A 26,548-nucleotide genomic window follows, 5' to 3' on the forward strand; every position below is an offset into this window, starting at 1 on the left:
AGGCATTTTCTTTAAAGATTTTGTGTTTAGGAGGCAGAAAAGTAAGAAAAAAAAAGTGATAACTATGTGGTAAGTTGTAGGAGAAATTCACATCAGAGTACCTACTCTGTAGGCTAGCCACCAAGTCTGGAAACATTTGCAAATGCATAAATTATTTATTGGTGTTATTTTACTTTTCATGGTAAAACAATATCTAAGTTTCCAAATGTTCTGATCAACTAGTAGTTTCAGGCTTTTAACAATAATATCCCATTTCCGGTGAGACCTGAACAACAGGTAGTCCAGAGGGGACAAATAGCACTTGGGGATATGCAACTCAATTTAATATTGCTAGAGAAGAACTTGCAGGGTATGAAGGGCGGGCAGGAAGTCCTAAGCAGTGAGGCTAACTAGAGGAGCTGGGGCCATGTGAAGGCATTGTAGTTCATTAATACATTTGGATTTCATTCACGTGGAAATGAGATTGTAAAACCGAAATTCCTACACTTTAGAGAAATAAGCCTGAATGAAAGAAAATTGGGAACAAAGCAAGGACAATTATTGGAAAGAATAGAAATTAATGCTAGTAATTCTCTCACTTCTTCCCTTTTTCCCACAGAGAATGATGAAATAAATTACAGAGTTGCCAGAAACAAGAGAAATTAAATCAAAAGATAAATATTTTAGTTAAGGTATGCAATAAAAAGGATTTTAAATTACCTTAAGAAATTCTCCACAGCAACAAAAAATAAACAAAGAAAGTTGGGGGTGGGGATATTGAAAAATATAAAATACAAGTCTCCAATATACAAATCTGAAAATGAAATTTTGGTGGTAAGTAATACTTTAAATGTATTAACCAAGGTGTGCAGCTACTTTAAATATACAGGACATATATGTCACTAACAGTATTCTCCTTCATATGTGGGACCTTAAAAAAAAACTCCATCTGAAAACAGGATGGTTTCTGCTAGTGGCTAGAAGGAATAGCAGAGCTAGAGGGTGTTTGGGTAAAAAGAAAATAGGGGAATCTGGATCTGGGTTATTAGTAGTGATGACTATATGACACTAATATGAGATGTGAATAAAAATGAAAAAGATACACAATTCATTTTATACAACTATTTATCCCACCTCCATCAAATGACCAAACTTGCTTTCCTGTTACCTGAAAGATGACAGGATGATGTAACAGTCCAACACAAAGCTAATGTCAGTACAGACTAATTCCTATAATTCAGTTTATTAGTCCGAAATGTTCACGATTATTTGTTCTTTACTTACCTTTTTCCAATAACAATTCTCTCATATCCTCCCTATCTGTCTTTTTCCCAAGGAGCATGATGAAATAAATTATAGAGTTGCCTGAAAATAGGTATAATCATTCAGTAAAATGAAAGTATTACCTACCCTTGTCGGTCCTTGTACATTTTGTTAACTTTTTCCCATTGTGAATCAAGCTGGGCCAGAGCTTCCTGTAGCTTCACCCGTTCCGCAGCTGTAGCACTTTGCAATGCTGCTGCCTTCTTGTTGTGAATTACATCAATCCGACCTGAGATTTGTTGCATACATTCTTTTATATTCTGAAATATTAAAATTTTTTAACAAGAAGAAATGAATCAGCTGTCTGTAGAAGAGGAAAAATAAACATACATAATCCAGAAGCAACTAATAATCTTGTAGTTCTTAATTGTTGACTTTTAAAGTTATTAATCCTGAAGTCCATTGACCTGAACATGCCCAAATCTTCAGGCAATTCACAAATCTCATAATGAAAGTTTATCAATCACTACATTTTAACATTTTTGCCTTCATTGGACTTCCATAACCCAAACTCTTATAAATTTTCTTCTACATTAGTGCCCCCTGTCTTTTACTCTTCTTTTCTGGATCTTTCTCCTCTTACTGATATCAATACTGGGGGGTTCTGGCTCAACAATTGCTCTTCTTTCCTTCTCTGTCCATAATTCATCTCATTTTATATCATGGCTTCAAATATACTCTATAAAAGACTCAAAATTTTATTTCTAGTCCATATGTCTCTGAATATCAGACTAACAAATCCAAGTTACTTTCTCAATCATTAGATGTCTCAAAAATATCTCAAACTCATATGGCCCCAAAATTTCCAAACTGCATACCACCATCTTTCTCCTCCCATAGTTTCATCCATTTCAATAAATGCCATATCAAGTTGTAATTGCTCAACTTGATTACATTAGAATAATCCACAGCTTTTTTAGTATCTAGTATTAACATTGTTGGCAATCTCACTGACTTTGCTCCCATAACACATGCAGAATTTGACCCTTTCTCACAACCTCCCTTAACTAAAACTCTAATATTGTCTATAATTCTCTCTCACCTGGATTTTTGCAATATCGATCTATGTGACCCTCTTTCTTTCAGTCTAGCCCTTCTCTCAACCAACAAGTATCTTTTTAAACATAAATCAGATCATATTACAATTCCTCTTCTCAAAACCCATCAATGGCTCGTTATCAAACCTATAATCTTTACTATGGCCTATGAAATCCCATCTAACTTCACTGTATGTTACTTATGATTTGAATCGTATCTCTTCACAGTTTCCACCTAATACATAACATTTCAGGCTAATTAGACTTTCTGTTCTTTAAGTATGCCAATGATACCCTTGCTCCAAAGTTTTGGTGTTTTTTGCTCTCTGTGCTAAAAATACTTTCCCTAGAGGTATATGTTGAAAAAGAAGATTAAGAAAGTGACTTGACAGAATTCATTTACTGTATGGCTAAAGAAGGGTAGGTGTCAATCAGTAAATAACACATTATGGTGACCATGTGAAGAAAAAGGTACCATAATACACTGTTAGTAGGAATGTAAACTAGTACAAACATTTCAGAAGAGATCAAGAAAATTCCTCAGAAAAGTAAAAATAGATCTATATTACCCAGCCATTCTACTCCTTGGAATTTACCCAAAGAAAATGAAATGAGATTATGAAAGAATTATCTGTATCCCACGTTTATACTAGTTCAACTCATGATAACTAAGAATCGGAACCAACTTAGATGTCCATTAACTGATGACTGGATAGAAATATTGTAAAATGTTGTCTACTGGTCTTTTGGTTTAATCCTGTGAAGGTAATTAGGGGATGGGGTCCTCTCCCACTGCTTGTTTCATTTGATCAATTTTGTTTTGAGATTTGATTATTTTTTATAGCCACTGTCTATACTCTTGAGAAACAGTGGTTTTTCTACTTACTACCTGTTGAATTCTTTATTTAGTGGGTGGTTAAGCTTATGATGATTATAAAGAAAAGTGATAATGTCATCGCAAAATTAAAAGAAAAGTAAGAAATGCAGGAGGGGGAGGAGGGTGGGAGTAAATGAAGAAAAGGTGGCAAGTATCATTATGTTCTTAAAACCATATAGATGAATTTGTTCCATTTATATTAATTTAAAATATTTAAAAAATAAAGGAAGGTCTCAGTTTGGTGCATCAGTTAAAATGTCTCTTGGGATGCTCAAATTCTCAGAGACCCAGGGTTTGAGTCCTGGCTCTGCTCCCCATTCCAGTATCCTGCTAATGTACATCTTGGGAAGCTATGGTGATGGCCCAGGAAATCATGACTCTGCCACCCATGTGGGAGACCTGAGCTGAGTTCTTGGCTCCCAGCTTCAGCCTGGTCCAGCCCCAGCTGTTACAGGCATTTGAGCAGTGAATCAAGAATATGACAATCATCAAAATCAATCTCTCTCAATCTCTCTCTCTCTCTCCCTCTTCCTCTCCTCCTTTCTCCTTCTCTTTCTCCCTGGTATAAGTGGTATTTGAGTTATGTAACTTCTGAGAGTTGCATTTAAATCTCCTGTGCTGCAACTCCTACACTCACAGATAAACATATGCCCCTAAGATGCTCTTAGAAGTCTAATGATCTATTCTCTGATCCAGGGATCTTACATACCCTGTACAGATAAATAGAGATATAAATCTTATTCAATATCAATAAATGGAATGTTCTTGACTATTTTCAGATAAAATTGGGAAGTATTTTAATCATGTAGGAATTAGAGACTAGAGTCAATAAGTAGTGTCTATTGCAGGCCTGATAACTTCCAGGAGACTGATTTTGAAGAAAACTCCATGCATCATACTATTCAGAAGTAGAGTGGTTATGGGAGGAGTTCAAGAGAGTTTTCTGTCTCATTCTAAGAATTCCTATCTATGGTGCAAAAGAATTATCCTTAGGCAAGGACTAAGCTGTACAAGTTGGTGAGGGTATAAATAATGCCAGTTGTAAAAAGTAAAAGTAAATGTTCACAATGGGAACCTAAGTGAGAAAAAAGTTACTTTCTTACTAGGCTTTGCATATCAGGCTAGAGAAAGGGTAGAATACAATGGTTATGGATGATGTGAATGAATTTCTATGGGAGAAAGAGTTTTTATAAAATTTAAAATTATCTTTAAGTTCATGTCTACCATATAATGGGTAGCCTTCATTATTTTCTGTTCAGGATCTCAATTTAAGTCTGGTAAAAGTACTTGTCTGACAGGTCAGGTAGTTACCATCTGAGGAAAAGGTGGACATGCCAACACAGATTATCCTGTGAATTTGTTCATCTGGAGGAATATAGGTTAAAACTGTCTTCTACCAGTTTTATATCTAGGATTGGTTATCATCAGACTACATATATTTCAATAGCATGAGAGATTGTCAAACTGATCCAGGAAGGTTATTAGAGTGAAAAGAGTGAGCAGAAAGTTTCCTTGGTGGTAACTTTCTGGAAATTAGGGACAGTGGCTAGAGCTAACTATGCCCAAAGAATCACTGCTGTCAAACCTCACGGGGAAGGGGAGGATGTTATGATAATATTGGGTTAAGCCAGTTCCCTGATAATGCGCCTGGGAAAGCAGCATAAGATGCCCCAGTGCTTGGCCCTTGGCTTTGGCCCAACTCTGCCTTTCAAATAAATACAATAAATAAATCTTTGAAAATAAAAAGCTAGGAGGAAAAGAAAAGTTTTTCCAAACCTAAAGACAAAAAAAAATCAGGTAGGAGGAGGGAGCTGCGAACAAGTCAAATGAAAATAGGACCAGGAGGAATAAAATTCAACTTTGTCAATTTAAGAGTTTAATGGTGACCTTATCAAGAACAATTTCAGCATGTTAAAATAGAATACACACACACACACACACACACACAAGACAGACTTTCACTGTCATCCTCTCATGATAAAATAGAAAGTAGCTTAAACTACATTGCAGTTTCCTGTATTTGACTTCAGACACCTGTTTGTTGGAAAAAAAAAATTAATACTGAAAAAAATTGTTATTACTCAAACTTTTAAAAAGATATGTGAATTTGATATATATTCTCAAAGCTCTAAAAACCACTGGATTGAAGTTGCTCTTGATATTTTTTTACTTTATTAACCCAAAATTTTATTACTGTCTTCAGTTGTCTCTAAGCCTGGGGCCTAGAATGGAATGTTAAAGGCTATCCCAAGAGGTAGATTAGGTTAGGTGCCAGAAACATTGTGCCAACATGACTTCTTTGCTGCTTCTGATAATTCACTTGCCTTGGGAAGCCTGACCTCATCAGAATTTGATCTGATTCAAGTCATAGATTCCATTTCTGCTTGGCTGCAAGTCCAAAGGCAAAGATCTATATCTCTTATAAGTTCTCCAGTTGACTTCAATCAGTCAGCAGAGTGACTGGCTCAGTAGTCAAATTCACACTGGGGAACCAGCCATAGTTTACAATTCAATGGGAACCCAAATGTTTACAATCTACAGCTGACCACATCTATGGAGGACAAATTTAAGAGAAGGAAAGGAATATCTTCCCCATCAGAATATGAAAGTCATCTAGCTATAGTTTTGATGTGGGATTTTTGTCAGTGCACATGTGCATGAATATCACACAGACACAGACAAAAATACTGAGAATTTGAACTTGCAAAACCTCCAGATTTTAATCTGAGTCTCTGGAGAGCTGATTTTCTGGAAAGCAGTGAAATTGCTCAAAATTGAGTTAGGAGTGGATTTAGCAATACTGGGCAGCATTTTGCAAAGGCAAGAAAGTTTTCTATCTTAAATGAGAAAAGCAAAAACTAGGGCAGGGGATGTCATACTCCCTGGATACCTAGATAGTAGATCCTTGGTGCATTCTCAGAGAATGCTGTCAAAACTGGCTGGAATCCAGGAAATCCTTTTTAAGTTCCTGAACATACTCTTACTCAGGCATTGCACACAGAAAAATGGTATATGTGCCAAAGAAAATTTAGTAGAACTTCCCATAGTTTAAAGCCAGAGATGAGCTCTCTTAGAGTTCTACTATTTTATTTTAGTTTGTCTAGAAATAAATGATCTTTATATTTTGACCCTCTAAAAATAAAACTGAACTTCCTATAGTTACCATGAAGATAGAAAACTTTTTAGGATTAGTACAGAATATAGTATATCCATTTCTCTTCCTGAATATTTAATCTTATCTGAAAATATGATGTCAAAACGATAAAGTACCCACTTTTTAGTCAACTCCCATCTCAAAGCTGACAAGTGCCTCTAAATTGGCCTCTCATACTTGCCCCCACGGAAATCTGTAATATGTTTTAGACAGTCTTTCTACAAAAGAAAATTTTAAATATATAAATAAGATATTTTAACTTCTGGAATGCATTTATACTGTAATTTATATGTTACGTATTTAAAAATACCATCATTGCAATGCTAGTCTACAGTATCAAGCTAGTTAAACACAATCCTGATTTATGAATTATGAATACAGAAAAATTATATAGTGGTGTATACTATATATAGTGTTCACAACTGGAATATGCCATAACTCTCTTGTGGGGAGCAACTGGGAGCAACTCGGAATAGACTGTTACTCGAATTAACTTATTCTATGCATCTGCTTTCCCACAATATGGCGCTGGGAGAGGAGAAACAGCTTCTACACAGCTGCCTCCAGTTCAACCAATAAACTGTAGGACCTGCTCCTGATTGGAGGAGAGCAGCGTACTCGGCGTGTGGGTAGCAGAGCTGGGATTGGTGGAAGAGGACTATAAAGGAGGAGAGAGACAACATGCACCAGGAACACCTGAGGAACATCTGAGCAGCCCCCGAGAGAGCCGGCCGGCGGTGTGCCGCTCCCCCGCGGAAGTGGGGAAAGTGGCAGGGGGAACCGCCCTTCCACGGAGGTGGAAGGGTCGGTAGCCAACCCGGGAAGAACCAGCAGCAAACCCGGGAAGGGCCGAGCAGACGAAAGAACAGCACAGGGTCCTGTGTTGTTCCTCCACGAAGAGGGGGAGCGACACTCTCTGAAGTAAGGAAACACAGAAATTTATGAACCATATTGTTTCAATTCATATTTCTATTTGAAAAGCTTGTTGTTTAAAAATGAGTTGATTTTTTTTATTTATTTGACAGGTAGAGTTATTGACAGTGAGAGAGAGAGAGACAGAGAGAAAGGTCTTCCTTCTGTTGGTTCAGTCCCCAAATGGCCGCCACAGCCGGCGCTGCACCGATCCTAAGCCAGGAGCCAGGTGTGTCTTCCTGGTCTCCCATGTGGGTTCAGGGGCCCAAGTACTTGGGCCATCCCCCACTGCCCTCTCAGGCCACAGCAGAGAGCTGGACTGGAAGAGGAGCAACCGGGATTAGAACCCGGCACTCATATGGGATGCCGGCGCTGCAAGCGGAAGATTAACCAAGTGAGCCATGGCGCTGGCCCTGAGTTGATATATTTTTGACAAAGGAGCTAAAAATCCATGGAGGAATGACACTCTGTTTAACAAATGGTTCTGGGGAAACTGGCTCTCCATGAGCAGAAGTATGAATCTGGACCCATTCCTTACATCTTACACAAAAATCTACTCAAAATGGATTAAAGAACTACATTTCTGACCCAATACCATCAAATTACTAGAGAACATCGGGGGAAACTCTACAATACATTGGCATAGACAACAACTTGGAAAACACACCAAAGCACAGATAATTAAAGCTACAATTGACAAACAGGATTACATCAAGTAGAGAAGCTTCTGCACTGCAAAAGAAACACTTAGCAAATAAAGAAGCAACCAACAGAATAGGTGAAAATCTTTGTAAACTATACAACTGATAAAGGGTTAACATCCTGAATCTATAAAGAGCTCAAGAAATTCAACAACAACAAAACAAACAATCCAGTTAAGGAACGTGCAAAGGACTTTAATAGTCATTTTTCAAGAGAGGAAATTTAAATGGCCAACAGTCACTTGAAAGAATGCTCAGGAGCACTAACCATCAGGGAAATTCAAATCAAAATCATGGTGACAGTTCACCTCACTCCAGTTAGAATGGCTCTCATACACAAATTAACAAACAACAAATGCTGGCAAGGATGTGGGTAAGAGGTACCCTAGTCCTCTGTTGGTGGGAATGTAAACTGGTGCAGCTACTGTGGAAGACAGTATGGAGATACCTCAGAAATCTGAATATAGACCTATCATATGATCCAGCCACCCCACTCCTGGGAATTTACCCAAACCAAAAGAAATCAGCACATGAAAGAGTTATGTGCACTCCTGTGTTCATTGCAGAACCATTAATAATAGCTGAGGTATGGATTCAACCCAACTGTTGATTGGAGAAGGAAATTATGGCACATGAAGACTACGGAGTACTACTGATGTATAAAAAAAATGAAATCTTAACTTTTGCAACAAGATGAATGCGACTAGAAACATTATACTTAGTGAAATAAGCCAGTCCCAGAAAGAAAGATATCCTATGTTTTCCCTGATCTGAGGTAACAGAGTACCTGAAATGTAATCTATTGGAGTGAAACAGACATTCTGAGAATAGATAATTGCTTATAGCCCTTATCTCTTCTGTTGAGGAAGAATTTTTTTTCCTCCTTCTCTCTTCCTACTACTTGTTGAACTCTTTTACTTAGTGTATGGTGAGAGGGGATTCCAAGATGGTAGACTAGGGAGAGCTTACTGCTCTAGTCTAGGGGAAGATAGTTAACAACAACAACAACAAAGTGGAAAGAGTACAATCTCAAGAAGAGTTAGGGAGAAAACTTCAGAGGAAACTCTACACAAATTAGAGGGACACCATGGATCTACATGGAGGGTGTGGATGCACACAACTCAGGACCCCAGAATCCAAGAGCCTCAGCACCAGCTTTGGAAAGTGAGGTGAGGCCAAACTGCGGCACCAATTCATTGGCAGTAATGCTGCTGGGAGAGCCTGGTATGAGTCTGGCTTGGAGCCTTGTGGGGGACAGTGTACCTGCCAAAATAGAGGAAAAGAAAGGGGGCATGCTTCTCTCTCCCCGACCACCTGACAACGGCATCGGTAGCTAGCTGAGAGACAGTGGGTACCATTTTGGACGTATGTAACAGCTGTGCTAGCTTCTGTCTGTGCACCCAGCAACCAGCCAAGAGGAGACACCCAAGTCTGGCTGGGAGAATTGACAGCAGGATTGGGTGCTTGTGACTGCGGGAGCCTTTTTGCTGGGACTGTGAAACACTGTGGCTTCATGGGAGGGAGCAGGGTGTGGCTGGACTTTGGGCAGTCACTGTGGGAGGCTCCACATCCTCTGAGCTCCCTGATTGTCTGGTGAAGGTCATGTGTGTGGAATCCATGCTCACACAGAGGACTGCTGGGATCCTTTGTGTGGTTCTTGTGGCAGCACAGAATTTTGTACCTACTGGGGCTAGTGCCCAGGCATTGGTCTCCTTGGAGGAGAGGAGGTGAACATGAGACTACACCAACAGAACTGATCAAGCCTCCTCTCAGATGAAAAAAGAAAAAGAGAGAGAGATCAACTTTAAATAGCCCTTGTCTAGACTGTTGAGGAACATGTTTTTTTCATAGTATGTGTTGAACTCTTTACTTAGTATAGAATCAATCTTATGTGTAAGAAGTTAATTGAAAATGGATCTTAGTAAAATAAGAATGGGAATAGGAGATGGAGGAGGAAAAAGGATGGGAGTGCAGGTGAGAGGGTGGGTATACTGGGAAGAATCACTATGTTCCCAAAGTTGTATTTATGAAATGCATGAAGTTTGTATACCTTAAATAAAAGGTTTCTCGGAAAGAAAATTAAGAGTGGGAATGTGAGAGGGAAGAGGAGGAAGGGTTGGAGTGTGGGTGGGAAGGAGGGTAGGAGGGAAAGTGACTATGGTCCTACATCTGTATATATGAAATACATGAAACTTGTATAACTCAAGGGAAGAGATGTATAATTTGGGACATGCTCAGGCTGACTTGCCCCAAGTGGTGGAGTTGGAAGCATACCAGGGGATTCCAATTCAATCCCATTGAGGTGGCATGTACCAATGCCATCTCACTGTTCCAGGTGATCAGTTTCAGTTCACAGTTGGTCATGGTGAAGGGACTGGGAGTCAAAGGGAGCACATAGACAAGTCTAGTACCTGCTAACGCTAACTGATGGAGTAAATAAAGGGGAGAGTGATCCAACATGGGAAGTGAGAATCTCAGCAGACTCATAGAATGGCAGATGACCTAAATAGCACTCTGGCCTCAGAATCAGCCCTAAAGGCATTCGGAGCTGGCTGAAAAGCTCATGAGAGTATTTCAGGCATGGAAAGCCAAGACACTCTGGCAAAAGATCTCTGCGAGTGAGATCCCAGTGGAAAGAACAGGCCATCAAAGAAGGAGGTACCTTTCTCTGAAGGGAGGAGAGAACCTCCACTTTGACTATGACCTTGTCTAAACAAGATAAGAATCGGAGAACTCAGAGGGCTTCCATAGCCTTGGAAACTCATGACTGGAGCATAGGGAGATTACTGATGCCATAGACAGGAGTGTCAATTGGTAAAGTCAACAACAGGAGTCACTGTGCACTTACTCCTCATGTAGGATCCCTATCCTTAATGTGCTGTACATTGAGATTTAATGCTATAACGAGTACTCAAACAATATATTTCACTTTGTGTTTCTATGGGGGTGCAAACTGTTGAAATCTTTACTTAATGCATACTAAACTGATCCTCTGTAAAAAAAAAAAAAAAAAAAAATTATCAATTCCCAACTTGACTCTCACTGGGATTAAACATGACAATAGGTCTGCTCTGATTTCATCATCATTTTAAAAAATCATCTATTATTTTTCACTTTATGTTTCTGTGTGGGAGCAAACTGTTGAAATCCATACTTAATGTATACTAAGCTGATCTTCTGTATATTAAGATAATCGAAAATGAATCTTGATGTGAATGGAAGGGGAGAGGGAGTGGGAAAGGGGAGGGTTGTGGGTGGGAGGGACGGTATGGGGGGAAAGCCATTGTAATCCATAAGTCGTACTTTGGAAATTTATATGCATTAAATAAAAGTTTAAAAAAAAAAAAAAACCACAAAAAAGGAGTTGATAACATAGATACGGCAATATAGGCCTTACATTTGAGATAGAAAAATAAAGATTTCAATAGAAAAATATCCTTTTAAAAGGGAATAATATTAAAGGGGAATTACACACAAATAATTTGAACCTACAAAAGATTTGTTTATACAAATATTGTGGAATTTGATTCTTCAATAGACTAAAAAAAGAAACTAGAGACTACAATTTATCTAGGGTACCAAACAAGGGACCTATTAGTCAACTAATCAGGTTGAGATGAAGTTCTCAAGTAACAATTAATTTAACTATTTTTTTCTCTAATATTAGAGGTAGATTTCTATTATTTAAGTGTTCTTCCATTTAATGTAAAATGACTTGTTTGTTGACACAGTGTTTCATTATAGGGCAAGTCTACCTAAATGGTCAACCTAGTTACATAAATATCAAAGGACATATTGAAGAAACTGAACAGGGCTAATGTTGGGAATAGTGATATCTGAAATATCAAACTTATTGTTCATCATTGCTGATGAAATTTAAAAATAATTTACTGAATTCCTACTAACATCAAAGTTCCGCATTTCCCAAAAAGCACTGAATGTGTTAGTATGGTTTCTGATATTTAAAGTAACAACTTTTATGTAGTCATGAAAATAAGTGGATATCTTACATGTCAAAATATAAAATTCAATTCAGCACTGACTTAAAACTTTAGCATGTAATTACTAAATACATATACTATAACATATAAGTATCTTCACTCCTGTATTTTTGACCAAGCAATAAGCTCAATATATACATTTATGAGTATACAACTCTTTCCAAATTAATATTTTAAATAATATGTCAATCATAAGATGCATACAGGCACATTAATCTGATAAATTAGCTACTAGAGATTTTCATTAATAAAATATTTCCAAATTTCTCAGAATTCTCTTAAAAAGTAAAAAAAAAAAAATTCTTAAAATGAGATAGCATTTTAGTTATATGGAAACATAAGTTAAAAGATTTCATTATATTTTCCTCTGAAAGTGACTTCTATATCTCAAAATATTCTGGTTTGAAGTATACTGAAGTTCATTTTTAAAAAGAAATGATCAAATTGCTTTCTAGTGATTCCTCAGTTTTCATTTTTCTGAATGCATCATGGATGGCTAGAAGCATCTATAATTCACATTTTATAATATTTACTTCCTGAAGTACACTTCTGTTTGCTAGCTCACTAATAGTTCCATCATTGTTCCTTTTTCTTCCTCTGCAGCATTCAACACGGTTAAGCAGAGCCTTCCTCAAACAGTCCTTGCCTTCCTAGAGATGCTGTCATTCACATTTCCCTCTACTTCACTGAGAACGACTCCTCTGCCTTCATTTATTTATTAAACACATACTTATTGAATACCTATCATGTGCCAGGGACATTTTATATCCTGAGGATACAAGAACTGAGTAGTCTCTGTGTAGGGCAGGAGAGGAAGCAGGGAAACCTGTTAACAGCCAGCTGTATTCATCTACGTTGAAGTTGATTCAGGTTTGATCGGAATGGTAGCAGGATGGAATTCTAGATCCCCTCTTAAAGTAGAAGAGCCTATAGAATTTCTAGACCAACTGTGTGGGTGTTGATAGAAAGAGTTCACGGATAACACTAAGAGTGCTACCATGAGTAACTGGAAGAAGGTAGCTGTCATTAAGCATGGCACAGAAAATTGCAAGATCAGGTCCTGGGAGACAAAGTTAGGATATATCCGGTTGGGTCATGTGAAGTGCAAGACGCTTGCTATACTTCCATTGTGGATATATCAGATAGATGTATGTATCAGAGAGAAGTATGGACTAGAGACCTAACTTTTGGATTGTTTTGCATATTTTCCCACATTTTCTCACAAAGGATTGGTATTTTATAAGTACTCTGTCCTTTAACCTCACTTCTGCTGATGATCTTAGACATTTTTGTGATGTATAGATCCTTGATACAAAATAATCATTTATTTGAAGTGGGAAATGGTATAATATAGATGTCAAAATGGTGGCATAGATTCACTGTCAATAGGGCCCAATAGAGGAGAGAGTTGACATTTTGGTGGTTTATTTTGTTTAAGGCTATATCAAAGTGTTTGTGGGCTATCAGAAACAGTGGAGTAGGAAGAAAGTGCAGGGAGAGAATCCCAGCCTATGGATTGTGGAAACTCAGAGACATGGTTTTATTGCCATGGTGGGATTATACATAACTTCCTGAAAATTCTTCCTTAACCAATTATTGTATGTAATTAGCCAGAGATACATATATCTGGAAATGCAGTCCACAACACTGGATGTTGACAAATCAAAGTGGGTGGTCTAGGATGCTAGGGGTTTAGGATATTCTCCTCTGGCACACTAAGTCACATAAAGGGTAGGGTTTCTAAATTGGCCTACCTAGGATTAACACAATATCTCTTTGATACATTTTTATCTCTTTAGTTTTCCTTGTCTCCAACTGACCCTGCCACATTAAGAGTTATCCCAGACCAAAATCCATCAATTTAGTTTTTGGAAAATTTCAAGCTCATTTATCAGGAATCCAAGACTACAAAATAAAGTGGAATTTACAGCTTTCATCTACTTTGCTCTCCAAATACTTTGTCAGCAAAGACACCTTTGTTTGGGGAGGGCAACCTCTTTGTTATCCTCCAGACACATCCCTCTGACACAATTTTTTGCCTTCACTAACACTGTTACTCTACATTTGAAAATGTTTCCAGCATTAAGCAGCTGGACAGTATAGCTGTTAAGAGCAGAAACTCTGGAGCTAAACCATCAGGGAAGGACTCCAACTAGGCTATTTACAAACTATCTCACCTGAGCAAGTTGTATAACTGCTGTGGTCCTCTGTTCCTCTATCAGGATATGATTATAATAATAGTGTCTTCCTCATATAATGATAACATGAGTTACTATGAGTAAATCATTTAGAACATTTCCTGGACCATATTAAACAATAAGTTTAGCTACTGGTCTTGTCAATATTCTAATTATTTTCAAAATTCAACTTGTCTTCCCTCTCTATGTAAGTAAAATTCTTCTCAGTTTCTCCTTTATACATTGATTTCTCCTCTTCAAGGATTCAGTTACACTCATGCCTTATGATACATACTTTAGCTTGGGCTATGTCCTTGACTTTATTACTTTATAACTTGCTTAAATAACTATGACATGTATATTCAATAATGCTACCAATACCTGGAGCATAGGAATCAAATCATATTTCTCTACTATCTCTTACAGAGTTAAACATATCACTTGGGCCTTAATTATTTGCTGATTTGAAGGGAAAAGTTGAGTTGAACTTGCTTATGAGTAGAGCCAAAAAACCTTTAAGATCGGTTATACTGTTTTATAACCACTGTAGATAGCCGTTCAAGCCTGAACAGATGTTACATGTTGTTCAAATAGCTCCCTGTTTATTTTATTTAATGTTTACTGTTTATTTAGGTGTTAGAGTAGATAGTGGAATACCCGTGCATCTGCATTTCCTGGTGCATTTCCCCGTTTTTGTCACAGTACCTCAGATCTCTAACAAACAATAAGATACTTCCTACTGAATTACATCTGCCTGTGTCCCAGATGCCACAGAGCACCAACAAGAACAAAGAGAAAGACACAACATCTCCCCTTCCCTGGTTCAAGTGTTCCTCACACAGCAGTTCTAGTTCTTCAGCACCAACTAAACGGAAAGCAAGTCATGTTGTGAGAGGTGCATTTTATGTTCATTTGTGCACATCATGAATCATGAAAATCATTTTACAAAAAATTCTGATTTTAAAAACTGACTACTACACGTGGCAAAGTGAGCTGTCTAGAAGTAAGTTCTTTACTCTTGGTTAAACTTTACACATATGGCATCGCATATTTCCAATTTTTATTAGAATCAAGACATGCTTTTAAATCATGTAGAACTGAGCAGAGGAGGAACAGGTAGATTTTACAGGGAAAAATTCTAAGGCAACTCAATAATCGAAGGAAACCTCAAAACCCCACTAAAGAATGGGGTTGATATATGAGCACAGGGTACTTTTCTTTATTCTTTTCACTTTGTATTCTTTGTCTTGCTTAAATATGTGATCATTATGATCTTATGGTTTTGATAAAGAACTAAAAATCATGCCTCAGTGATCACAGAAATTAACAGAATGCTACTATTCAAGAGTAAATATAATCAGATGTGTCTGAATTGAAACAAATGACAGAGTATTTTGGAAATATAGGAAACACATTTGGAAATACTATGTCCATTTTAAAATGTCAAATTCTGTTAATGTTGGGCAAACTTGTTTTTCATCACAGTGTTTTACATGGAGGTTAGAAAAGCAAAATCAGCATTTCATACAGTTTTTCTAAGCCTAAATGCATAAATCTAAAGAAACAACAACAACAACAAAAAAAAAAACAAAGGAAAAATGCCATTATTTGGAGCAGGACCCACTCTATTCAATTTTCTTACATTTTTGGAAGTTCCTTAGATTTTCCTAATGAAGAGAATGCCCTTTAATCTCCTGCCTAAGCTTTAGCAAATTAAATGTGAAAATTGGTAATAATCGCATGTGATTTGCAATACCAAGTGTTAAAGTTTGTTTTCTCAGAATGTTTAATGATATACATTAATATTAAGAAATAAGACTTGGGTAAAATTCATTGTATTAGATTGAACTACATGAACTTGCTAATATTTGAAAGTTTTTCTGACACAATGTCACTTCACATGGTTCACCTGAATATTACTACAGTATTGACATGCCCTTGATACAAATGTGAGCAAGAAAAATACAAAGTACATTTTTAAAATGGCAAGGAAAAAACAACAACAAAAATAAATGTCAAGTCTCCAAAGAAAAGGGAAAAAAAGATACTGCTGATTAAACTATTTTTACTTCAATATTTTTAAAATACTTTAGGTCAGAACAAGTGGTTTTAAGCTACTAAGCTGGAAACAATGAATTCAACATATTTCATTAAAAATGAAACCCTACGGGGCAGTGTTGAGGTGTAGTGAGTAAAGCCACTGCCTGTGACACTTGCATCCCATATGCACACTGGTTCAAGTCACAGTTGCTCCACTTCTGAAACAGGGCCCCTACCACTCATGTGTGAGACCTAGCTGAAGCTCTTGGCTTCAGCCTGGGCCAGTGCTGGCCATTGCAGTCATCTGCTGGAGTGAATCAAGAGATGGAAGATCTCTCTATCTCTCCCTCTCTCTCTGTAACTCTTTCAAAATAAATAAGTCTTCACAAAAATTAAACCCTAAAAACCAAATAGCATCAACATAATTAAACCAACTAGAAAACAGCATTATCCTTTTGTGAAATGTCATGATACATGGAGACTACAATGACTTAAAGTTTACATTTCTGTACTTCAAAAGAAATATTAAAAGGTAAGCTATTTCATATCTAAAGTAAACAGAGGAACGGTATTATTATTCCCGAATTAGTAATACCTAGCCTTGGAAATACAGTAAAGGAATATGATTAAAAGGGTATAAGATTGTCTAAGAAATGCTTTCATTAAAAGTAAACAATCATTCGCCTATGTATATTGTTATAAACTTTTTAAAACTTCAGGCTATTTGTCAAATATGGAAATAATTTTATATTATATGAATTTGTTAAACTCTTATTTGTATGATGTTTAGAAATGTGAAATTTCATAAGGTCTAACACATTCTTAAAGGTAAGTGGTTTCTAGAATTCTTAACATGGAAAAGTATTTTACAATAATTATGCCATTGGACATCTGATGAATTGACATGGATTTTAGAAACTTTGAAATGAAATTTATCTAATTTTACATTTTAATGAGAATTGCTTATACCTAATCCTATATATTTTCCCAAAAGTACTACTGAGTAATCTGGGACAGATAACTATAGTTGATCTTGATTCAATGTTAAGAAAATAGGCTTAGAAATGTTATGTTACTTGTTCAAGGGCACAGCCATTAGCAATCAAGTTTTGTACCTAAATCTGAGTCTTTAGGGTTGCAATTCAGAACTTTGTCAAACTCTCTAGCCTGCTGCTATCATAACTATATCAAGGAAACTCAGTGATCAGGAAAAATACCAGTGATATGTTAATTACATGTGAGTTCACTGCACACACATTCATAAAGTGCTTTAAAATTCATGTGTGGGTTGGCATTTGGCCTAGCAGCTAAACTTTCCTTAGGTTAGGATGGCCTCTTTCCACATGAGTGTCTGGGTTCGAAACTTGGCTCTAGATCCTTTTTCCAGCTTCCTACTAATGCAGAGCCTGAGAGGCAAAGGTGATGGCTCAAGTAACTGTGTTTCTGCCACACACATGGGAGACTTAAATTGAGTTCCCGGTTCTCAGTGTTGCCGGAACCCCAAACCTGTGAACCACTGGATAGGAGCACACTCTCCTCTTACATCCATCAAGTGATTAATTTTATTTTTAAATCATTTTGTACAAATCTAGAACAAATGTCTCCATGATGATATATGTGCAGAATTTTAGAATTCACATGCCTGAATGACTTAACTTGATGAGTCAATATATAATGTAAAAGAACTTATTTTGTTTCCTTGTTTAGTTTTGGCACTGACAGACTAACATTACTATGTCCTCTTATCTCAGAGTTCATGCCTGGATGTACTAAATCATCTTGAATTCACTCAACAGATATGTTTAGTGCCTAGTATGTGCTAGATATTGTTCTCTGCTTTGTAGGTACAGTAGTGTAAAGGAAAAAATATGGTTCTTTGTTTTCCTTTCTCATGACTTTTTTCTTTTTTTTTTTTTTTTTCGACAGGGAGAGTGGATAGTGAGAGAGAGAGACAGAGAGAAAGGTCTTCCTTCCGTTGGTTCATCCCCCAAGTGGCCGCTGTGGCCGGCGTGCTGCGCCAATCCGAAGCCAGGAACCAGGTGCTTCTCCTGGTCTCCCATGTGGGTGCAGGGCCCAAGCACTTGGGCCATCCTCTACTGCACTCCTGGGCCACAGCAGAGAGCTGGACTGGAAGAGGAGCCACTGGGACAGAATCCGGCGCCCCAACCGGGACTAGAACCCGGGGTGCCGGCGCCGCAGACGGAGGATTAGCCTAGTGAGCCACGGTGCCAGCCATGACTTTTCTTATGATGGGTGTTATTAACTATAGGGAATAGGTCAGAAGGAGACACGGTTCATTCACAAGTAACTGCCAGTGCTGAAAATTATATTTTGTTTTTGCTGTTGCTCTCAGTATAACTATCTTCATAAATACAGCACTGCACTTAAGTGAGTATACACAAACTTAAATGTATGTGTATGTGTTCTCAGATCCACAAAACCCTGTGCTATCATTCTCACATTTGGAGAAGGTGACAACAACAGTTTTAATCACTTTCTTGTTGACTTGGTTAACAGAGAAGCACACAAACTATTTCTAAGAATAAAAGATGAGAGAAATCCATTAATAGCTGTTGTGACAGCAGCTGATGGGGAGTAAATCTATCTTAAAATTGAGAAAACAGAAATTGGAGTACCAAAGACTAAAACTTCAGTACATTTTCACTCTGGAATTTGTCTTTATCTGACAGATGAAGGCAATAGACTACATTAATCTAATTCTTATACTCTTCATATTCTATCCAGCTTCCAGGGGCTTTATTAATGACAAATCAAATTAAGAAGAGTGATCAATCAAATGGCATTAAAGTACTTGTTAATTAGGTTTTCCCGAGCTTCCAAAAATTTTAAGTTATTTCTAATTTTTCTATGATACGCTGACCTTGTGATTTTTTTTCTGTGTGATTTATGGTCCACATGTGAAAAATATTCTTCCTAAACACAACTATACAATTTTGTTCCAAAGGTTCACTACAGAGTGATGCATCATCTTTGTATAAGTAATAAATTAGTAAGTATATATCACAGATCAAAAATTATATTACATAATCAGTGGAAGCATAGTTGAAATAGTTCATGAATAGAAAGAAAACCCCTCTACAATTTAAGTGTAACCTTAAAATTTCTTTTTATTAGACAGGCAGAGTTAGGCAGTGAGAGAGAGAGACAGAGAGAAAGTTCTTCCTTCTGTTGGTTCACCCCCCGCTGGCCGGTGCTGTGCCAATCCGAAGCCAGGAGCCAGGTGCTTCTTCCTGGTCTCCCATGCAAGGTGCAGGGGCCCAAGCACTTGGACCATCCCCCACTGCCCTTCCGGGCCACAGCAGAGAGCTTGACTGGAAGAGGAGCAATCGGGACTGGAACCTGACACCCATATGGGATGCTGGCACTGCAAGTGGAGGATTAGCCAAGTGAGCCATGGCGCCGGCCCCAAACCTTAAAATTTCTACAAGCATCATAATTTATAATATTTAATATGAGTGCTTTCGCTTTCCAGAGCTTACAGGATGAGGATTTCCAAAATAGTCTTGCTAGGAGAATGGGAGGAGTAAGAACAGGTTCTGAATATACATTTAGCAGAGTGAATTTCAGCACAGGAGTCAAAGTAGGACAACTGCTAGGTCTGATAAAATAATGGTAGGGAAAAAATGAATAATTTCTTATAAAAGAGAGTGTGGAGAAAATACAAAGGAAACTGGAGTTGGTATTGTGGTGCAGTGGGTTAAGGTGACACTGGGGATGTCCACATCCCACACAGGAGTGCCTGGTTTCAAGTCCTAACTCTGCTTTCAGTCTAGTTTCCTGCTAATGTGCTTGGGAGGCAGCAGATGATGGCCTGAGTACCTGGATTCCTGCAATTCACTTGGGAGACCTGGGTAGAGCTCCTGACTCCTGGCTTTGGCCTGGCCTAGTCCTGGCTGTTGTAAACATTTGGGAGTGAACCAACAGATGAAAGCTCTCTCTCTGTCTCTCTCTCTCTCTTCCTCTCTCTCTCTCTCTGTCACTCTGCCTTTCAAATACAACAAATAAATCTTTTAAAAATATAAAATAATACTGTACCAAAGCATATATAAATATGAGCTGGTTATGACTATAATGTAAAATACCTATCACTTCACTAAAAGGGAAGTGAAAATTAAAGTCCTATATAAACAATTTAAGCAATATGTAAACTACATTTAATAATTTATTTTAAAGTATTTTATTTTAAATTACTTTTGTACTATAGCAGTGGGATACAGAATATAAGGAAACAAATAAATAAGTAAATATTGTATATTGCAAAAATGATGCATTTTTGTGGACAAAATATCCTTGTCACCCCAGTCAAAACTACAATTCCAACTATTGTCATTCTTCAATTCTTAACCTCTTATTGATCCTATACCTCCTTGCCAAACTCTGCTTTCTTTTGTCCACAAAATGCATCATTTTGCAATATACAATACTTACTTATTTGTTTGCTTATATTCTGTCTCCCATTGCTATAGTACAAGCTGCATGAAGGCAGGAATCTATCAGTTTCATTTACTGTTTTCTTCTATTTTGTTTTTTGATTGACACATTATATTTGTCTATATTTATGAGATGCTGTGTGATGTTTTGATTCATGTGCACACTGGGTAATGACCAACTCAGGGTAATTAGCATATCTATCATCTTATACTTCTTTATGGTGAGTACACTAGAAATCCTTTCTTCCAACTGTTCTGAGATGCACATTTCATTATCGTTAATTATCTTCACCCTGCTGTGCATAGAACACCAGAACCCATCCTTCCCATCCAACAGTAATATTCTAACTGTTGAACTGACATTTCCTCATGTCTCCTCCTCCCTAGTGTCTGGCACACAGAAGAAGCATGATAAATATTTTGCAATGAATGAATGCTCATTCCTTAGATTATTACTTGTGCTAAGAATTCACTTTAGGCCACTAGAGCTGTGCCTGAAATCTGGTATCCTCAGAGAAGATTTGAACATCTTTCCTTCACACCATCCTGGACTCTTTAAACACAATATCAGCTTAGCCTTCAGTTGTTAAGGTTGAATAAAGGCTGACTTTATTTTTTCACCCTATTTAAACTGTTAATTAGAACTTAGTCTCCTGTCAACATATGTGAGCTTTCTGCACATGTTAACATTTCTTGTCATCATCCTGGCTCCCAAAACCATAGCACACTTTTATCCACCTCAAAGAGAGAATCTATTACTGTACTATCATCAGTTTCAATGTGATATCTGAAATTATGCATGTCTTACTTCTTTCTTCTCTTCTTTCCTCCTAATTACCTTGTTTCTTTCCTTCTTTCCCTACACATTTCCCTGCCCATTACCCTTGTTCCCTTCACTTCCCTCCTTCTGTGGAAACTCTTTTAGTTGGCCTGGGATAATCTAGAATTAAAATGCAAGAAATTTTCACATGAACTGGATATGACAGACTTTAGTATTCTACCTTGTTTCACCCAAATCTACCCTCACCTAGTTCAACATAGCATTCTAGAAACAGCCACCTGAAAGGTGGTACATAGAAGCCAATGCTGTGGCATAGTAGGCTAAGCCTCCACTGCAGCATCAGCATCCTATATGGACTCCTCTTCCAATACAGCTCCCTGCTTATATGCCTCGGAAAGCAGCAGAAAATGGTCCCTGCACACACATGAGAGACCCGGAAGAAGCTCCTTGCTCCTGATTGGCCAAGCCCTGGCCATTGCAATCATTTTGGGAGTGAACCAGTGGATGGAAGACCTTTCCCTTTGTCTTTGCCTCTCTATGTAACTCTGTCTCTCAAATAAATAAATAAATCTAAAAAAAAAAAAAAAGAAAAAAGATAAAAAGGTGATTCATAGCATAGGGTCTGGAACTACACTGTTGCTTGGGTTCACATCCTTGCTTCACCGGTATTGTTATATCAACTTTGCCTGTTTAGTTTATATTACATTTATAGTTTCTTCATCTGTAATTTGGGGATAATAATTTCGGGTACTTTGTAGATTGATGACAAGGATTAGATGAGTTAATATAGTTAAGTTATTAGGAGTGCTTAAGCAGACAATAATAGTTGATTCTCATTATTGCAAAAAGGATAGCCAAATTAAAATTCTTATAAAATATACTCTTCTTTTGTACAAAAAAAAATGTATTTACCAATGTCCTGGCCAAATTGAACAACTAAGGAACTACTTAGTGAGGGAGCATCATCACCACTGAGGAGTCCCAAATTTCAGTATTTCTGAACACTTCTGTTGACAAATGCTAACTACACAGTATACATGGCATTATTTTTTCAAAACTGTACAAGATAGAGTTCATGCAGAGGCAGACCCTGAGGCAAGAATGTACATGCCAAGTAATTCATTTGTGAGTGGTCATAGGATGTACTGGCAAGGGAGTAGATAATGTAGGAGAGGAATCAGTAAAGAGTATAATATGAGGCAGGTTCTACTATGTCCAGTGTGGTCTTAATCCTGGCACATAAAGTTGTGTGAGAATGTAAATCATGTTTCAGAGTTACCCACATTGAATGGTAAATGAATAGTGGTGTTTATCTGCCAATAGCTACCTGTTTTCAGCTGAGGTATGGTGGGAGAAATGAAGCTAAACTTCAACCCCCTAGGAACTGTGGGCCTTGATCACTTAAGAGAACTCTCAACCAGTCACAGGCACTTGGAGTTGGCAGCTGCCATTCAGAGTACAGGGAATGCTGAGTAAGGAAAGAGTATGGCTGAGTTCCCAAGAGTATCTGTTTCACATACAAACGAAACTTAAGCTTTCAGTAATGACAGGTAAATAGAGACTTAAATGGATAAACATTACTTTCACAACAAGATTTAAAATAGTTAAAGCTCTGAAGCACAATTTTTTTTCAAGCTTAAAACATGATGTTAAGAATTTTTGTGTTTATGAATTCAGATGAGATACAGTAAAGCAAGATTTGATGGCAACAATAGTAACCATACTTTGGAAAATTTTACTTAGCTATTAATTTTCCTCAAAAACAAAACATAATTTATTTTTAACATGCTTCAAAACTTTCAGAAAATTTAATTTTTTCAAAATCATAATACTATTATTCATGTAGTAGATATTATGAACTCTATGTATGATCACAATCAACCATGCTACTATTGTCAGAATAATTATTACTTATGTCTCTCATTCATCTGTAGTTATGCCTTAATATATTAGCTATAAATTAAAATTTTCATGTGTAAGTGGACATTTATCTGCATAGCTACTGTCAAAAGCATTAGGTAATTTTAAATTCAATATATCTATTGAAACCATATGTATTTTTAGTAATATTTTGTGCAGAAAGCAATCACTTTAAATTATTACCCAATATTTGTGTTATATTATGCTTTCAAGAAATATGTATGTTAAACCACAGCAGCACCTACTGTAAGTTGTGTAATTTGATTCATGCAAATCTGTCAGGAATAAAATCAACCACAACTTAATTTCCAACCTTTCCAACCAGCAGCTGTACAATTTATGCACTGCTTTTCTATTTTTACTACTGGATAATGACAATGATAAATGTCTTTAAGAGGAAATACATATTCATTGAAAAGACTGAGCTCAAAACTATCACCCTTTAAAAAGCCCATGAAGGTAAGAAGCCCATTTGCCTGCTACAGGAGATTTGTTAGCTGAGAAAAGGAATTATGCCTGCCTCATGAGGACTCAGTAATTCAGTTAAACTAAACCTTCAATAACAACTTCTTGTAAACCACAGTAATCAGTACTATTATAATTGGTGTCAGTCATAATAATATGAAATACATCAGGCTGAACAACTGATTAACTGTGAGTGTAGCTGGAGGCCTATCATCCTCATTGTGTCAGCTTAAGAGGTATACAAAAGTATTCAATGGGCAACTTAATAAGTTCAGGGTCACTGCTGTTCTAACCCATATGTCTATGAACATGAAAAAGAATGAATATTAGCTGATTAAAAATGATTTGCATGTTGAATGACAATGATGAACTTACAAACTGTGCTGTCACAAGAGATTAGTTAATGTGAAAAATGACGGGAATGCTGGAATGTCTCCTTTATCAATTGATTGGGTTTCTCTTCCTCACCATACCGATGAGTAATTTGACTTTTACTTCAATAAGAATAAGAAATAGCATCATCCTGAAAAGAATGGACTAGAGATCCCTGTAGCTGTTATTTTGTTTCAGTGTGTAATTTTACAGCTTATTTGACATAATGTAAAATATTAAAGTCAAGTCACCCAAGATATTGCAATACTGATTTCCAAAACAAATAGCTGTATCTATTTGTATACATATGCAGACAAATATGTGATATGGAATGAACTCCCAAGAAATCATTTAGGGTATAAAATACTTTAGCTATTATATGCTACTGATAGCAAACTCATCTTCTGTCTAGGATCTTATGCTGTTTGCGGTGGAAAATACCAAGTTCTGGCTATACTATAATATTTTGAGTGGGAAATTATCATCAAAAGTATCTTGAGACACTTATTATTATGTACATATTCTTTATGCTTCATTATCTTCAAACACTGCCTACTAAAATTCATAGCCTATTTTCCCATCATGATTTGTCTTAGTTCAGAATTCAGTAACTTGTTAGTTTAAAACAGGCTGGATTTTGTCGGTAAGCTTTGGCTGGTAGTTTTAAAGAAAATGTTTATTGGTTTCTATTCAATTATACTCCATACATTACAGTAGGGGTTTTGACACTGACTTAAAATTGAATATGCATAAGTGGAAAACATAAAACAAAATATGTAATAGATGTAACTTCAAATCTTGTCTAATTTTTCCCCTTGTTGGGAGAGGAAATTAATATATTGTCTTGGGAATAAAATCTGTTTCTCTCCCAAAGCTTGCTTTTTTGATACTTCATTTTTGAACTCAGCAAGTGTGCAAACTATTATTATTATATATGCCTTTGTTTTAGGAAGCTTCTCTACAGTAAATGTTACAAAATATCTCTTCTAATATATATCTGCCTTTATGTCCAGATTCCTAAATCTAATCATCCTGTAAAATGTTCTCAAGAATTCCATGTGTAAGGCAAAATGTCTTTATGTATATACAATTTAAGTTGGTTGTCACAGTGCTACTGATGATCCATGTGAGCATTTTGAGAGATCTAAATGAAAGTGCATTGCTTTTACCTTCAGAGACTCCTCTTGTTTAAAGAGATCTTCAAAATCTTTAGCAGAGAGGTCAGGAGCATTGAGGAGTTGATCCACTTCTGATAGGGCTTGTGAGACATGAGTGATCTCCGTCAGATAAGTAGAAGGCACATAAGAAATTTCCAAAGGCATGTCTTCAGTCATTACTACCATCGTTTCTTCACGGACAGTGTGCTGGTATAGATATACAAAAGAAAAATCCTTTTAGCTTCCTAATAATGGAAATTCTACTACTGAATTTACATAGGTTCCAGTCTCTAGCTGACAGAGGGCTGAAAATAAGTTTAATTCATGATGGTAAGTGTAGTAAAGAGGTTATTTATATATTCTCTTCTTCCAAAAGATACATCATGTTAGCACCATGACTATAAAATGAAAGACCAAAAGCCAAAAGGTCACAAAGATGGAATTTTTACTCTAAGAAAATGATTATTTTTACAACTGGCTTTTAAATTTTAATTCTAAGCTTCCTGGAAACCTAGTTATGGAGGTGATCCTACATCTATTACATTTATAACTAAGGGATCTTTGCTAGACTTTCCCTGCTTAATTTTGATTGAAGTACAAGAGGCAATACAGTGCTGTTTTCTTTTCCTGGTAAGTACCTTTCTGTTAAGCATCACTCTCCTCCAAATTCCAGACATCAACTTCTCCCTTTGATGCTGGTTTATTGCTTAATCAAGGTACTAGGTGTATAGTGCTGTGGAATTTATCTTAATAAGAACTTCAGAATGTCCGGAGATCTAAGGGAGCAATAGCCAATCCACCTGAGTTTACATTTTCCTATCTGAGCTTCAAGTGTTAGGGATGATAAGGGTTTGTAGCTTAGAGTTCTTTTGGAGTTTCTCAGTAGTGTTTCTTTCCCCATTCCTTAAAAGAGCAAGAAATAAATACCACTTGGCACACAAATCCAGAAAGATGGATGACCTCTGCTCTCTTCTGTCTACACTCTAGGCAGCAGAAGTCTGGTAATTGAAATTATTCTCCCAGTAACTCTGTTTGGAATTGATCAACTGCCACCTGCCTGTTGATGGGGTCAGCAGAAGGTTTCAGTGGCAGGGTCTCTGGGGATGTTTGGACAATAAGCATGCAAACACCGCCATTTATTACTGTGCAGCCTTTTATGACAAGGCCACATACATTTTTGCAGTAATGTAATTAAATAAAT

The 26,548-nt window shown here is 36.9% G+C and overlaps 1 protein-coding gene across 17 annotated transcripts in view; it reads right to left on the bottom strand.

The window, feature by feature from the left end:
* DMD (dystrophin) overlaps positions 1-26,548 on the bottom strand; it is a 2,248,405-nt gene that overhangs the window by 1,187,589 nt on the left and 1,034,268 nt on the right. For all 17 annotated transcript variants that reach the window (XM_070067426.1, XM_051827673.2, XM_051827679.2 and 14 more), the window contains 2 exons: positions 25,360-25,554; positions 1,390-1,562 (listed from right to left, as the gene is read on the bottom strand). In XM_070067426.1, the coding sequence (XP_069923527.1) occupies positions 1,390-1,562; positions 25,360-25,554 (368 nt within the window). The remainder of the gene's footprint in view (positions 1-1,389; positions 1,563-25,359; positions 25,555-26,548) is intronic.

Source organism: Oryctolagus cuniculus, chromosome X, assembly GCF_964237555.1.
Source record: "Oryctolagus cuniculus chromosome X, mOryCun1.1, whole genome shotgun sequence".
NCBI classification, from domain to species: domain Eukaryota; kingdom Metazoa; phylum Chordata; class Mammalia; order Lagomorpha; family Leporidae; genus Oryctolagus; species Oryctolagus cuniculus.